Source organism: Anoplophora glabripennis, unplaced genomic scaffold (assembly GCF_000390285.2).
Source record: "Anoplophora glabripennis isolate ALB-LARVAE unplaced genomic scaffold, Agla_2.0 scaffold5, whole genome shotgun sequence".
NCBI lineage: Eukaryota > Metazoa > Arthropoda > Insecta > Coleoptera > Cerambycidae > Anoplophora > Anoplophora glabripennis.
Window position 1 is genome coordinate 2,855,667 of NW_019416525.1, and position 14,654 is coordinate 2,870,320.

The window sequence follows — 14,654 nt, forward strand, 5'->3', positions numbered from 1 at the left end:
TCAAGCATATTCTATATCTAAAATTGTTAGTTTTTAAGATATAACAACATTTCTGAAAAAACTTAATTTTTATTATTTTACAGAATATCACAAATAAATATTAATTAATAAAATTAACTCAAAATGGAATGATAAACTATGGACTGATAAGTTGACACAATGTGACAGTTTTTTCCAAAGCCATTTCGTGCGACCGAAAATAATAAAAATTAGGTTTTTCCAGAAAATGTTGCTATATCTTAAAAACTCACAACTTTAGGTGTAAAACATACTTAAAAGTTGAAGTGGACTGATATGTGAATAAAAAGAACAAAATACAGGGTGTTACATTTGAAAAATGTTAGAAAAACAAGTTTGAACTTTCTAAAAATGATCATATTAAGTATAAAAAATACCCTGTATAGGATATCCATTTAAAAAATGTAATATTTGGTGTGTCCTGTTTTTACTAATCGCCTTTAGATTTTTTGATTCTGTGCAACTTTTATATAAACTTTTTTCTGTATTATAAATAACAAGGGAGTTATGTTACTTTCTCACACTAATGGCCCACCCTGTGTATTTAAATTTATAGAACAATATTGACTTTTATAGTAATTAATAAATTAAAATTATATCAATGTTACTGAGCATGCGCATTAAAGATAATATTAGAGAAGCGAAGTAGCTTCGCAACAGGATATCATTCAAGAAAGGTTTGGTTGTGGTTAAGAGTACGTCTGTAATAAACCACCTGAAGAAAAAAACACTCGATAAACACACTGACACAGCACAACACCAAGAAAAACAATAAAACTACTTAGTAGAACTAGAAAATGCCAAGAGAAACAAAAGAAGAGAAAATAAGCTAATGATGAAAGCGATGATCTCACCTGCATATGAGGCTATTCTCTCCGCGCATGCGCATTGGGAATAACACGGCTATTGTTAAATTTTTACTTTATTTAAAGTTAGGAATATTCTTTTATATCGTTTTTTGTAAGTTTTAAGTACATTAGTGTACCTATCTATTTTACCAAACACATGTTATTTCTTCTTGAATACTTCTAAATCCTTGTAAAAATAAATAAATTTGAAGTTGTTCACTTTTATAGTATGTATGTAGATAGTACACAAGAGTCAGATTCGGTTTGTACAATTTCAACTATGACAATTTGTTGCGGGTTGCCTAAATATGTGACGTCACACTAAAAGAGTATTGTTTCAGGTTCCTGCTTGGTATCTTTTATATAAAATATAATTTTAATGCTGTATTAATTTTATTATTATTAAGAAAAGCTGCAACTCAAACATCTGGGTTAAAACACGAGTTAATAAATATATCCCTACCTTACCTTACGCGGTACTAATTATTTAAGGATTAAGGACTTAATCGTGGACCTTTTTACGTTCTAACATTGTACGAGTCGAGATTACAACGTCCTGGGCAAATTTTCCCCCCATTGTGAATTTTATACGATATAATATTAGGCAGACCGATTTTTTTTTTTGACAGAAACTGAATATCGCCGCGTTAAGAATTCGATTAGAGTCCCTCCCTTTTATGCAATTCCGAATTCGTCGTCTTTTCATGTCACCAGTGGGCGTACCCGCAAAATAGCACGCGTTGCCGTTACGTAGCATTTTTTAACCCATATTCTTTTTGATTAGACACTTATTGTGCGTGTTTTATTGTTGGGACTTGCGGGCTGGAAGATTTATGGGATCGTTCGGAGTTCGGATTCCGAAATAAAAAAAAGGAGTTCTATTCCTAAAAACGCCACATTTAGCTTAATAATATTGTTGTTATCGTATATTATGATTACTGTCCGGATTTACGCGCCGAGTTTTATGCGGAAAAGTAATTTATTTCTGCATAAAGACCAGCGTCGTGCCGGCAGCAGCATCCGACGCGCGCAAAAAGCGTTTCTGCGGGATCTTTAGGATATCAAAAATCTTTGAAGAGGCATTAAATTCTAACCAATTTACGTAAATGACTGCATATAAAAACATAATTTTACTCATAATTTGCTATATCTCTTTCAAACTGCAAAAAAACTAATAATTACACCATCAATCAGTTCCATCGTAATTTTCTCGCTATACAGGGTCGGAAAGTCCCCATGGTTCATCGGCCGTTACGTGAGAGCGATAAAGAAAGTCATAGAAATCCGTGCGATAGAGAAATATAGCTATAATGAAGACGTCTAATAGTCACCGCCCATTTCGCCCTTCCACAAATAAGATCCACTTCTTACGGCCGATGAACCATGGGGACTTTCCGACCCTGTATAAAGTAGTTTAAATTCAAACGCCTACATTTAAATTGGGGCTATAAATCTGCCTAATCCTGGCAACTTATGGATCTCGGCAACTTTATTAAATAATATATCTTTGTTCGGTGTAAAAATTCACTTTGTGTTTATACCCACACTCCACGACTCAACTGGATAATTATTATACCTACCGATAGAAAGTGAGACAATAGTAATATCGTGTAACGTTTAATTTACAGTATATTATAGAAGTGACTGCTTTAGTCGTCTGTATTAATCAGGAATTTCAGTTCCCTGGAAACTAATAACCTAATTAAATTTGATCAGAACTATCTGCAAAATACCAGATACCGGATGAAATTTGGCGTATCTCGAGCATCTATCAAGTGCATGCAGAATTTCAAAACAATCTCAAAAACAATATACTTTGTTTATTTGGTAAACTACATTCCGTGAACCGCTTTAAAATTAAATTTCCTGTACTAATTTTCAGTTAAAAAATACCTGTCAGTACGAAAAGGTGCTATTTATTGCATAGAAATACCGAAGTAAGACTTTCTTAATGTCTACTTTTTCATTGTAAGTACGCGAATGAAATCTTTTTTAAAATTCCTGTTTAATCTATAAAATGACACATATATATAATTATAGACATTTATCTTTTATAAATGTCTTCACAGTACAATTTTTTAAACGTGAAATAACTTGACAATTGTATTTAATTAAATATAACTTCAGTTTTTCAAGAGGAACAGATTTTTTGCAAAAGTAAGGTCACAAAACTGATAGACCAGGGCGGATCTGTAGAAATATCCCACTTCTTGGGTATAAGAGGAGGCAAGCTAATTTTTTCTGGAATACCTTCAGTAGAACTCGCATAATAAAAGTGTAGATCCCTAGATCTGGGCGAGGTCCGGAACATTTTCAAAATTGCAAATATGTTTAAAAAATTTTAAAAATACCTATTTTATCCGAGTTTTTTACTTATATCTTGGAACCAATGCAATTTGGAGAAAATTATTTTGCGAAAACTATTGAACCGATTTTAATGAAATTTGGTGTGTAGTTTTATTATACTCTAAAGTATTTTTTCCCAAAATTAGGACGCCCTCGGAACAATTAAAATATTTAAAAAAAATTATCCAAAAAACTTGATTATTTTGCCTTTTTTTCATCAATTATTGCCATTTTGCCACATCGGTAATAAATTTAAACATTTTCAACTTCCATTATATTGTGCAAAATTCAATTCTAAAACTTTTTTCCTCTTCAATATTCTTCCAAAATGCATAGGTTCCAAGATAATAAGTAAAAAAACTCACATAAAATAGGTATTTTTTAAAATTTTGAAATGTTCCGGACCTCGCCCAGATCTAGGGATCTACACTTTTATTATGTGAGTTGTACTGAAGGTAATCCAGAAAAATTTTCTTGCCCCTTGTCACATCCACTTTAAAACTGATCCGCTCTGGTCTATGAAACGAGAAAATATTTACGCTGACTATTGTAAAAGATTAATAAATACCTGCACAGTGATAATAAAAAGTTATGTCGTTAACATCACATGATTATCAAACTCAACTGCCTGAAAGTTTAATTAATTAAATTAAATTAATATTACCGAAGGCAAATATAATACCTAGTACCTAATTATTGTTCGCTATTGCTACGCTGATACATAGGTACTCAACAACGAGAACGTAGAACCCTCCACATTTATAATTAATACATACATCCCATCCAAATTATTTCCCCGACGTTTTGGCTTCCAATTTTTTATCAAAAAATAGAATATGATAGGCAAAACCATTGGAACTGTATGGAAATAATTACAATTAAAAAATATCGGATTGTAAATATGAAATAAAATATAACTGCGTCGACAAAAAAGTAATTAGCAATGTTCCAAAAAACGAGTTGCCTATACGCTTTTTAGACGGCGTTGGAAATAAGTTGCAACGCGCTGTAACTGAGCAAGCGCCGGCAGCTTCACGCTAGGACTGCCGAAATCAAGAGAACAACTCAAGAACACTTACGAATATTCGAAATTGCTTTAAACAATTCAATTTGACATTGGAATGATAAGATACCATATTCGAAAACGTGTTTTGTGAGTTTTACAGCGTTTAAACTGTGATTTAAACAAACGCAACTGTCAAAAGTTAAGTAACCGATTTAAAAATGAAGGTATACATGCTGTAATGAACTATGAGTCAATGTTTTCACATTTGAAGTCGTATTTAGCAACATCTTTACGAAAAATAGGTACTCACTACTTATTACAGCGACCAGCTACCCATAAATTTGTGTGCTTCATCCTCAGCGTCACCACCGGTTCCCTATCACTTCAAAACAAACTGATTTTAAGCACTGACAAACACATACACAATACAACACAACACAGAACAGCACAGTAACACAACTAACACAAAGTTAAAGTAAAATTCACAATTTAAATGTATGTGAAACATCGAGAAACATACGGTCCCAACCCAACAACAACTAATTGAATACTGAGGGGTCGGGGGGAGTGACGACTCCCCACCCACTCTACTTTTTACAGATTCTCGGAAGACTAGATCAGTTATGTGAGATGTTTATGCATATTGTATAGAGTGAAATGATAAAAGGGACAATTGTTTTATATTTTCTATTCTGAGAATTTAAATTTGTTATGACAATAATTTTTTCAATAAATCTTAGGAAAGTTTTGAATCTAGGCTATTATTAAGCTATATTAGTAGATTTTGGAACTAGTATTAGTACCTATCTAACATGAATATATGAAAGAATTAAAGAAAAAATTGCCTTAAACTTAGACAACCACGATCACGGTACACCATTAAATTATAAAATGGCTCCTTCCTGTGAAGTTATATTGCGAAACTTATTCATCGCGGTTTCAAACTTGTTCAATTTTCTGGGTATGATGTTGGCAGCAGTCCTATCGCACCTTCCTATATTATTCGACCCAACATGCCCATTCTCCCTTACGTGCAAAGAATTGTAGCACGCGGATTATAAGGGATTTAATAATTTTGCAACTCTGAGACCGCTGTCCATAATCTCCTTTAATTAACGTCAATTTCTAACGAAATAAGTATAGCCTCAAAGTGGCCTGAGAAGTATTCTCATATGAGCAATGCTGATGTGACTCAGCTTTTACATTTCAAATCGAGTTCAATAAGCAATCAATTTCAGTTAGAAACGTGTAGCTTTCCATATAAAGTCGCTATATTTTCTTTTAAAAAAAGGTATACTAGAAAATTCGCTCTAAGAAGAAAACTTCGTACCAACAGCTTTGATCTTTTTAAAGCCAATATGGCTGGCATTGCACCAATTATTCTAGAATAATAACTAGCTCAAAGCGTGGAACGTAAGGGAAATGTTAGGTACATCTATTTACACTGTTTCATTTAACATCTGTTTTTGAAAGCTCAAATATACGATATGACTTCACATAAGTTGTAGTTTACCTCTCTGAGTAAAATCCACGCTCTGATATGTTTACCCAAGTAATCGGCAGGCACTTTTGGGAAGCGAAATTAGATCATTGTAAAAACCATCTTTAAAAAAATCTGCATATTTAAAATATAGACATTCAAGTGCAAAAATCGGGGGGAAAGTTTCTAACCTAATATTTGACTTGACAAATTTTAAAGAAACATCCCCATCAACCTCATATAAAACTTTTTACTTTCTGTATTTCGTGATAAACTTTTGCGCGTATTTATGTTACAAATAGAAAAAAGTATAAGTTGATTTTAAAGTTTTCATCGTATAAACCGATTTTATTCATGTAATGCAACACGGCACAAAATCAAGTTCTCCAAAACAGTACACTAATGAGGTGTATAATCGTCAAAAATCCAAGTGTCTTATAAATAATTTCTGTTTTGTTTCTGTTTTTAAAATTATTTAAGAATGACACTCCAATATACAAAATTAGGAAACAAAGAAAATTTATCTCCATTACAAAGAAAATCTGAAGCTTCGAAAGGGCATGAAATTTTTAACAGAATTCCAGCAGACTAAGATAACCAACATTGATTAGAGAGTTAAATATTAACGAAGTTTGTAAGTGTCTTAAACTAGAAGTTTTCTTTGGCAAAAGTATAAAACCTGATTTCGGGATACATCTGATGAAAAAAATGTGTACCGCAAGAAATTATTTATTTGTGACATTACCAGACACAATTATTTAATTAACAGCCCCGCCACTCAAACAAACAATGAAATATTAAATAAACGAACTTCCACACTGAAAGAAGTATTACAAACATGAATTTGCGAAAATATTCAGATTTTATATTAATTTTTTAAGGGTAACGACAATTTTCCTAGATCGTATTCCTTTATGTGTCCTAGAAAAAAAATTATAATAATTTACTTGCCTTTTAGTAAGGATATTATCGACTCTCGTTGTTCCTTTGAAGAAACTATTTCTACTTTAACTTTGATGTTGGCAAAAAATACGAAACGTCGATAAATTAATCCGTATACAAATTCAAACGTCGACTGGCAAAGGTCGAATAAGCAAGCAGGTTGCAAATGTAACCTTATACCTACTTGTGACCACTGACAGACACAAATGAAATTTGTGTCAAGATCAAAAGGGGGCTCTTGTACGTGTCGCCAGCGTCGGGTGAATAATCAGCGACAGATAAATTGCTCTGGGAAATGTCCTTCGTTTCGGATCTACCCTCAAAGCAGTTACAATAAAATTGCCAATACGTTTATCGCCACAATTATATTTTACTTGTTTATAACAACGAAATACAGGGCGGAGAACTTATCCGGAAAAATCGAGTCGATTTTGTTAAATAATTTTTTTATTCTATTCCTTACAAAACACGACAAAAAAGTTAAATACTTCGACTTACCCACCTACCATATTTGGGATAAGATTGTGGGGAAAGATGGAAAAATATACCTACGAAGGTAGTTAGGGCTCCTTATATGTGAGCCCTTGGAAGTCGTTTCATTCCAGACACATCCGAAATTTTTTTAAACAGGGTAATGTAATTTGAAACTGATTATTACTGTTATGTTTTGAATCTAATAATTAGAAATATTTCAAAATTTTAGACAGTGGCGTCTAAAATTAAGGGGGTGGCGAAATATGCCCTTTAAGGCAAATATGGTTCTGAAAATATTTTAAACCAACAAAAATTAAATACACTTGTTAGTTTCAAATAATAATATTAATTTTTTTGTGAACATGAGTGAAATTTATATTAATTTTGTTTATTTTTAATTTGTTCGTTCTCTCACTGTACTTCCTACATAAAGGAATATTTAGAGGGAATAAACAGCGGAGCAAATTAATTTCAATAAAATGGATTTAAAAATAGTAAAGGAAGCATTACATTTTCATTTCATTCCGCAATTTTATTGCGGCACAGAAAGAACTACAAATTTAAAGGTCTGGTTCCACTGTATGAAGTTACCGAGCGAAGCCGTTTGGATATCCGAACATATTAATTAATAATTACTTAACTTTAGACTTCCTCCCACATACTTCAGTTTCAAATTAACAACATTGATGATCAACAAAGGAACCTAATTATATTAAAGTTTCACAAAATATTTCTCAGTAATGATGCTTTGTTTTTCATCTACCTATTTATTAAACCTAAACTACTGGTCATTAGTTTGATGTGGTGTGTAAATGAACATGAATGACAGTTTGCATAGCTGAAAATTTTGAATAAAACTCTAAATTGGTATTCAATGTAATTCTCAACGCCCTGTGTTAGACTTAAGCGTGTCAAATGAAGTGAGGGAGCTGTTGGCTTTATTTTGAGGAATTTGTACAATCTTATGTAAATCTAAGCATAAACCATTTCGAATTTGGGAATATAGCTGATGTATTATTGCTTTAACAACATTACGTACAATTTATGTCTCTCCTCAGGCGATGAGATGTTCCATTCTGCAGTATTGCCAACGCCAATGACGCCTTCTTATTTATCTTTCCGGGATTTCCTACTGAGGTTCGCCTAACGCGTTTGCCAATTTTAAATTTTTCGCGAGCTCTCGCAGACTGTCGCCTTCGCTATTCAAACCAGATCTAAGTAGACTTTGCAGTTAGTTTTCGTAATTACACCGAATATCCTTAAAATAACGAATATAAATCAAAAGACTTTGTAATCAGAAACATTAACTTGAGTTGTTACAAAATAATTAGTAAGTTGGGAATGGTACCTACAAATTAATTTTGTCTGAGAGGTTTTCGCTAGCTTTTAAGAAGTTTTTGCCTATTCAGACATCTCTGGGAGAAATATTTCGTGGTTAATCAGTAATACGGCTTATAACCGTGGTCGTAATTATTCTACATTAAATTATTTAAAATCTGGAGAACTTTCGTCATGGAAATATATATTGCTGTCTTCATTAAAACTTCCCTCGGGTTCGCAACATTGCGAACTCTTTCTTTTTCGTTTGCCCAAGTTTTCTCTGCCGAGATTATTGTCAGCTGTGACGCATAAGGTGTCGTCGACACTAAGGTTTCAAGTCACTGATATTTTAAATCTGTATTTTCTCAAAATATAAACCTTTAGCATGTGTTTGAACACTCTGTATTGGTGAGAAATCTTGGAGTTTGACATTCAGAATGATCTCCCGCTTTTAATATGGGGAACAATGTACTGTCATTTGTAGCTATGAAGTACTGCACATTGGAAACTGCAGTAATATCTGTAATCAAGCACCATTAACGGTCCCATGTGGTAGAAAGCAGGCTCCTAAACGCGATAAATTATTTGGGACGTTATTGGTTTCGTTACTTGTGGAATGCGCCACTACTTATGTTGAGGATTTATTGGATCATTAACATCAGGGCATATCATTGTAGTTGGAGACTTATGGGTTAGTTCAACGGTTTCCATCATACAAGCAAACGCGAAAATTTCCATTTCTATTTTAATGTAATGCTGACTCAACCCGTATAAATATAAAAATAACTGAGAACTGGGACTTCCGATTAGAAACAAGAATCTCACACAGATATACCTTTTCGTAATAATCACAGACTAGGGGAAGTTTGAACGCATTTGCGGAAAGGGTATCATAACTTCCACGATAAAGTATTGAGTTCGATTCCCACGGGTGCCGTTTTCTTAAAATATTAAGCCTGTTTTAGGATCATTTACGTATTATGTTCTACCATGAAATAAACCCGCTTTTTGTTTATCACCCGCCGTGTTCAAAGTTGTTTAATAAATCATCTTTCACACATCGCACTGTAATGACACTATTTTTGTCGTTTGCCCTGTCAAAAGTTGGGTTCTCTCGGCTCCAAATATGATAATTTTATTGTGATAAAAAATATATATATATATTTATTAGATATTTATTTTTTTGAACGCTTTCCTTCACTTGAAAGGTATTTTTTATACTAAAATTACGGATGGTTTGGCACAAAATCGTGTGTAAAATATAATTCAGGGAATTTGCCAAGTATAAAAAATGAAATATTACCCTTTCTCTGTCATATTCGCTCTCTTTGTGTTTTAGGTAGAAAATTTCTGAAATATACTAGATTTTAAGCATAGACTACGCGCTTTAACAACTTCAGTATCTAACAACGCTTAATATGCGAAGAAATAAATGTCTTTAAGGCCTTTAAATAACTGATATTCATATCCGTGTACTTATTATAAGGTGGCACAAAGTGCAACGAAATTTGATTTTGTTTACGTTTTTTTTAAACACTAAATTTGTTTGGAAAAAACATGAAATAAAACACTTTTACCGGCAAAAATCACAAAATACGGGTGCCTATACCCGATAATTTAAACGAAGTGTATTAATATTTAATGATGTAAACTTGGCTGAATCAAAACAGCTACGACAAAATAAATGATGATTTAAAATTTAATATGCCCCCAATTTCCTGTATATTCCGAGAGATAACTGAGATAAGCCACTTAGGGCTCCTTAGAGGTGAGCCCTCGGAAGTAAAGTAAACCGCGACTTCCACTGCTCTGTCATTCAAAATCCTACGAGATTTGCTTGAAATATTTTTGTCGAGTTATTCAGATAAAAAATATTTTGACCTCCAAGGACATACAGGAAATATTATCCGTTTGGTTTTTATCGATTTCTACCAAAAAAATTAGGTGTTCCATTTAATATTTTCAATTTCACCTTGATTTAACCTTGAAATTTGTCTGAATATTTACTGAAACTTTTCTGAGACACCTTGTGTCTTATTTTCTATAATTAACCACATAACTAACCTTAAGCATTGTCAGTAATGATTTTTGAAACATAAAAATTAACTCGGCCAACTCAAAATTTCTTTGCAAAAAGTTTAAGGGATACTGTCCAGTTTCATTGTTTTATAGGGTTACTATTCTGGTAATAGATAACGTTGGATGTCAATTAAAGTACCACTTTATGCGTCATTCCCATTTACAGAGGGATGAACCTACTATTAGACAATAAAAAAATCTGGTTTGACTAAAACCAACGGTTATTAAGGGAAATATGATTTAGTAGTTATTAGCATACATAATTTTGAAATATTGAATGTCACAACGTTTGTGCGCAGTTACTTATCAGTTGAAACGCAATTATCTATGAAATTTAATGGGAACGTCGACTATTTGCCGCAATGAATTATGGCGACAGTGAGGAATATATATTCCGGGCTGACTGAATATTGTAGCTACACAACGCAGCATGTATATCATTTTAAAAACCAGCATATTTTGCATACCAAACTTTAACTCACTGTGCTGCAGCTTGGAATGCAAAGGACAGAGGGAAGCATAAATCTCCCGGAAAGTACGCCACATTAAAACGAGAGTTCGGATTTAGTTTGCGGAGGGATGACAAACGTATATGTTAAAAATTATTTACCAAGAAGTCTAGCGTCTTCGCAGCCTTGGAAAGTTAGACAAAAGGGATCGACGGGTATGACGCAGGACAAAATATTGATATTCAAAGCTGAAGCAGATGTTCCAAGGTGTACCTCTATTCCTGCAAATTTTAACAAGCTTCTTATACGGAATGGCTAGAAGTTTATGTTTACTTTTGAAGCCGATGGATTAGTTTTATCTCGCGCCGTGGGTGGCGCAGAATTTAAATCTTGTGTGACAACAGAGCCTGGCAGAAGTCATATTTTTCATCCGAGGTCTGATGGATACCAGAAAAAAATGAGTTTTGTGAAACTGACGCGACACAATTACACAGTCTCACAAAAAAAAAAGTTGTCTGTACTTTTTATGCGACATATGTTATCCGTAGTATTTTTACCTCCTGATCACGAATCCGGCGTCAGAATTGAGCTATCACATCACAGGAATTTCCTAACCTCAAAAAACAGGTCAAAAATACCAAAAATTCACGAGTGCTAGGAAAAATACAAAAAAAAATTTTTTTCTATATCCAAATGTTCATTTATATGGTGAACGTGAATCCGCGGTCAGAATTGATGGTTCTTTTTCTAACCTAAAAAAAACAAGTCAATTAAGGTCAGATATCACGAATTTTCAAAAAGTAACAGATTCGCGTCAAATTTGGTATTCGGGGCTTTTCGGGGTCGCTGATCACGGATCCGAGGTCAATTTTGCAAAATTCGAGAAGGCGGATCCAAGATGTCCGAACAAATTTTTAAATTTTTGTAATACTTTTGTTTACTTTATAACCTGAGTACCCAATCATGTTTTAACCTTCTTAAAGTACATAGGTAATTGATTAAATTTTTAGAATTTTGTAAATCTGATCTCAGAATCGTAATCAGCGACCCAGAAAATCCCCGTATACCAAATTTGACGCGTATGTGTTATTTTTAGAAAATTTGGTCGGCCATCTTGGATCCGTCATCTTGAATTTTGCAAAATTGACCTCGGATCCGTGATCAGCGACCCCGAAAACCCCCGGACACCAAATTTGGCGCGAATCTGTAATTTTTTAAAAATTCGTGATATCTGACCTTAATTGACTCGTTTTTTAGGCTAGAAAAAGAACCATCAATTCTGACCACGGATTCACGTTCAGCGGGGTCTTAACCATATAAATGAACATTTGAATACAGAAAAAAAAATGTTGTGTTTTTCCTAGCACTTTTTCGGGAATTATTGCTATTTTTGACCTGTTTTTTGAGGTTAGGAAATTCCTGTGATGTGATAGCTCAATTCTGACGCCGGATTCGTGATCAGGAGGCAAAAATACGACGGATAACATATGTCGCATGAAAAGTACAGACAACTATTTTTAACGTCAATTTGTATTAACCAAACGAAAATATTTTGTGTCTCGTTTTTATGAAATACGGCAAGCAGTGGTAGGTCTGTATTTCTTTTAATTATGAGGAATTAAGGTATTGCTTTCAACGCAAATTTGCTGAAACGAACAAGTCAGACGCAGTAATTGCTACATCTTGTTCGAATAAATATATTTAATTAGACAAAGGAACCATATTGCTCCGTACAATTCATGCTTATTAAGTATAATGTGGATTTCGTTCTACCGCCTTAATAGTGGGTGTAAGAGATAATTGCCAGACGTCTTTTAAATAAAGCTAATCAACTAATTTTGGAGTTTAATTAAGGCCAGATTAGAGATAAACCCGAAAAGAAAAAAGCTCACTTTTAACTTCTAATTAATAATTCATGTTTTTTTTACAGGCTGTTCCTGCAGAAACCAGCGAATCCCGACTTGATGTACATCATATTTTTCTGTCACACCCAGCTCACCGTCACCCTGCTCCTCTGCTTAATATTTGGAAGTAAGGTAAGTCACACCTCATACTGTCTTTCGTATACTTTTAAACGTAATAGTCTTCATTTCGTTCAAGAAACATGTTTGTGCCCCACGTAGAGCGCCAAAAAAACTTTTTGGACATTTAAGAAGATACACGTCACATTGTTTTAATATAATTTAATCAGTAATTTTACGTCATGCAAAAGCAATCTATTTTTACTAAATTATTTTCCATGACAGATTAAAAATCAACTATTTATTTAAAATAAATTACCCCCGCCTAAAATTACGCCACGTGCATTTATTTTAACGCACTTTCGAGGCATATAACTGTACCAGCTCTTTCTGTTCAGGTGTTCATGGTTTTCAAGAATAAGGGTCGCAGCGACGAGGGCTCCGGCATGGTGTCCAAGACCCCCTCGTCCAAATTCATGAGCAAAACGCGTACAGAGAACATCCACTACAGCGTCAACTCGGCTATAGGAGGCCAGGACTTCCTCTACTCGAAGTACAACGAGCAAGACGTCCAGGAGGAATTCCTGAGGGTCTACACTCAACTGGAGGTCCTCAGGGAGAGGAACATGAGAATGGGGAACCGCCACTTGGCGTCCAAAATAATTGCCATGCAAGACGCGGCGAGGACACACGACAACGTGCAGGCAGAGAATTCACAGAACCCGATCAAGTCCAGCAGCAGTCTCGGGGTGATGGCGGATCCGAGCACCGACGATGTCTCACCGGTGAAAATCAAAAGACAGAGTGTCTCATTCGCCGCCGAGCCAAAGGCCAACGGCGAGACGGCCGGCGGTGCTAAGGAAACCAAAGAAACCAACATTCCGGAGGAGTGTGCTTCGGGCTCGACATATCCCTCCACAGAGGTAAAGAATAAGGACGGGAAGAACGCTGGGGACAGCAACGGAAGGTACCTCATGTCCGGACATGCCAGAACTCATTCTATTGTTATTAATCTAGATGATAAGAGTCGATTTACAGATGAAATAACTGTTTAATAGTTTTTTTTATTTACCGTGTACCTGATAACAAATAAAGGTTGTATTAGAAAAGTCTGCGTGTTTAATTATTTTTTTAATAAAAAATTTAACCCTTCAAAGGTTTTTTAGTAGGCGTACCTTTCATTAGTTCAAACTACTTTGTTGGAACGCCCGAACCCGTACCTCAATCAACTAATTTAGGCATAGATTTGATATATTAATCAAAATTCATTAGAATCGATAAACACGATTGCGAGCAGTGTATTAAACGGCCATTAACGTGATTTTGTCAGCATTTGCAAGCAAAAGTATAAACCCAAATTCTCCATTAACAGTAATGGGTTGTGGCGCAAACAAATTACGCCACGGATCTGGCAATATATAATCAGGAAGTAAAAAACCAGGCTTCAAAGAATACCTTCAGGTAATTAATTAATTAATTAATATGATTTACGTAAGTTTTGTTGGTTTATATAAACGCATGACCAAATCCAGTCTAAAACATATTTTGAAATAGATAATTCATAGAAATGGGACTGTCGCTCCATCTACTTGCGAAAGCCCAAAGTAATTGTTTCATATTTCAAAATAATGCAGGTAATTTTCAAATATATTTGAGTCACACGTAAAAATGTATATACCTAATAAATATTAAAGATCTATTTTATTTCCAATTGTAAGAGAAACACAAAAT

General features: G+C 34.1%; 1 protein-coding gene across 1 annotated transcript in view; it reads left to right on the plus strand.

Annotated features, from left to right (window-relative positions):
- Window positions 1-13,978, plus strand: part of LOC108906749 (probable G-protein coupled receptor CG31760) — a 188,825-nt gene extending 174,847 nt beyond the window's left edge. Inside the window, exons 10-11 of the mRNA XM_018710103.1 lie at window positions 12,893-12,998; window positions 13,322-13,978. Of these exons, the coding sequence (XP_018565619.1) occupies window positions 12,893-12,998; window positions 13,322-13,978 (763 nt within the window). The remainder of the gene's footprint in view (window positions 1-12,892; window positions 12,999-13,321) is intronic.
- The last annotated feature ends 676 nt before the right edge of the window (window positions 13,979-14,654 follow it).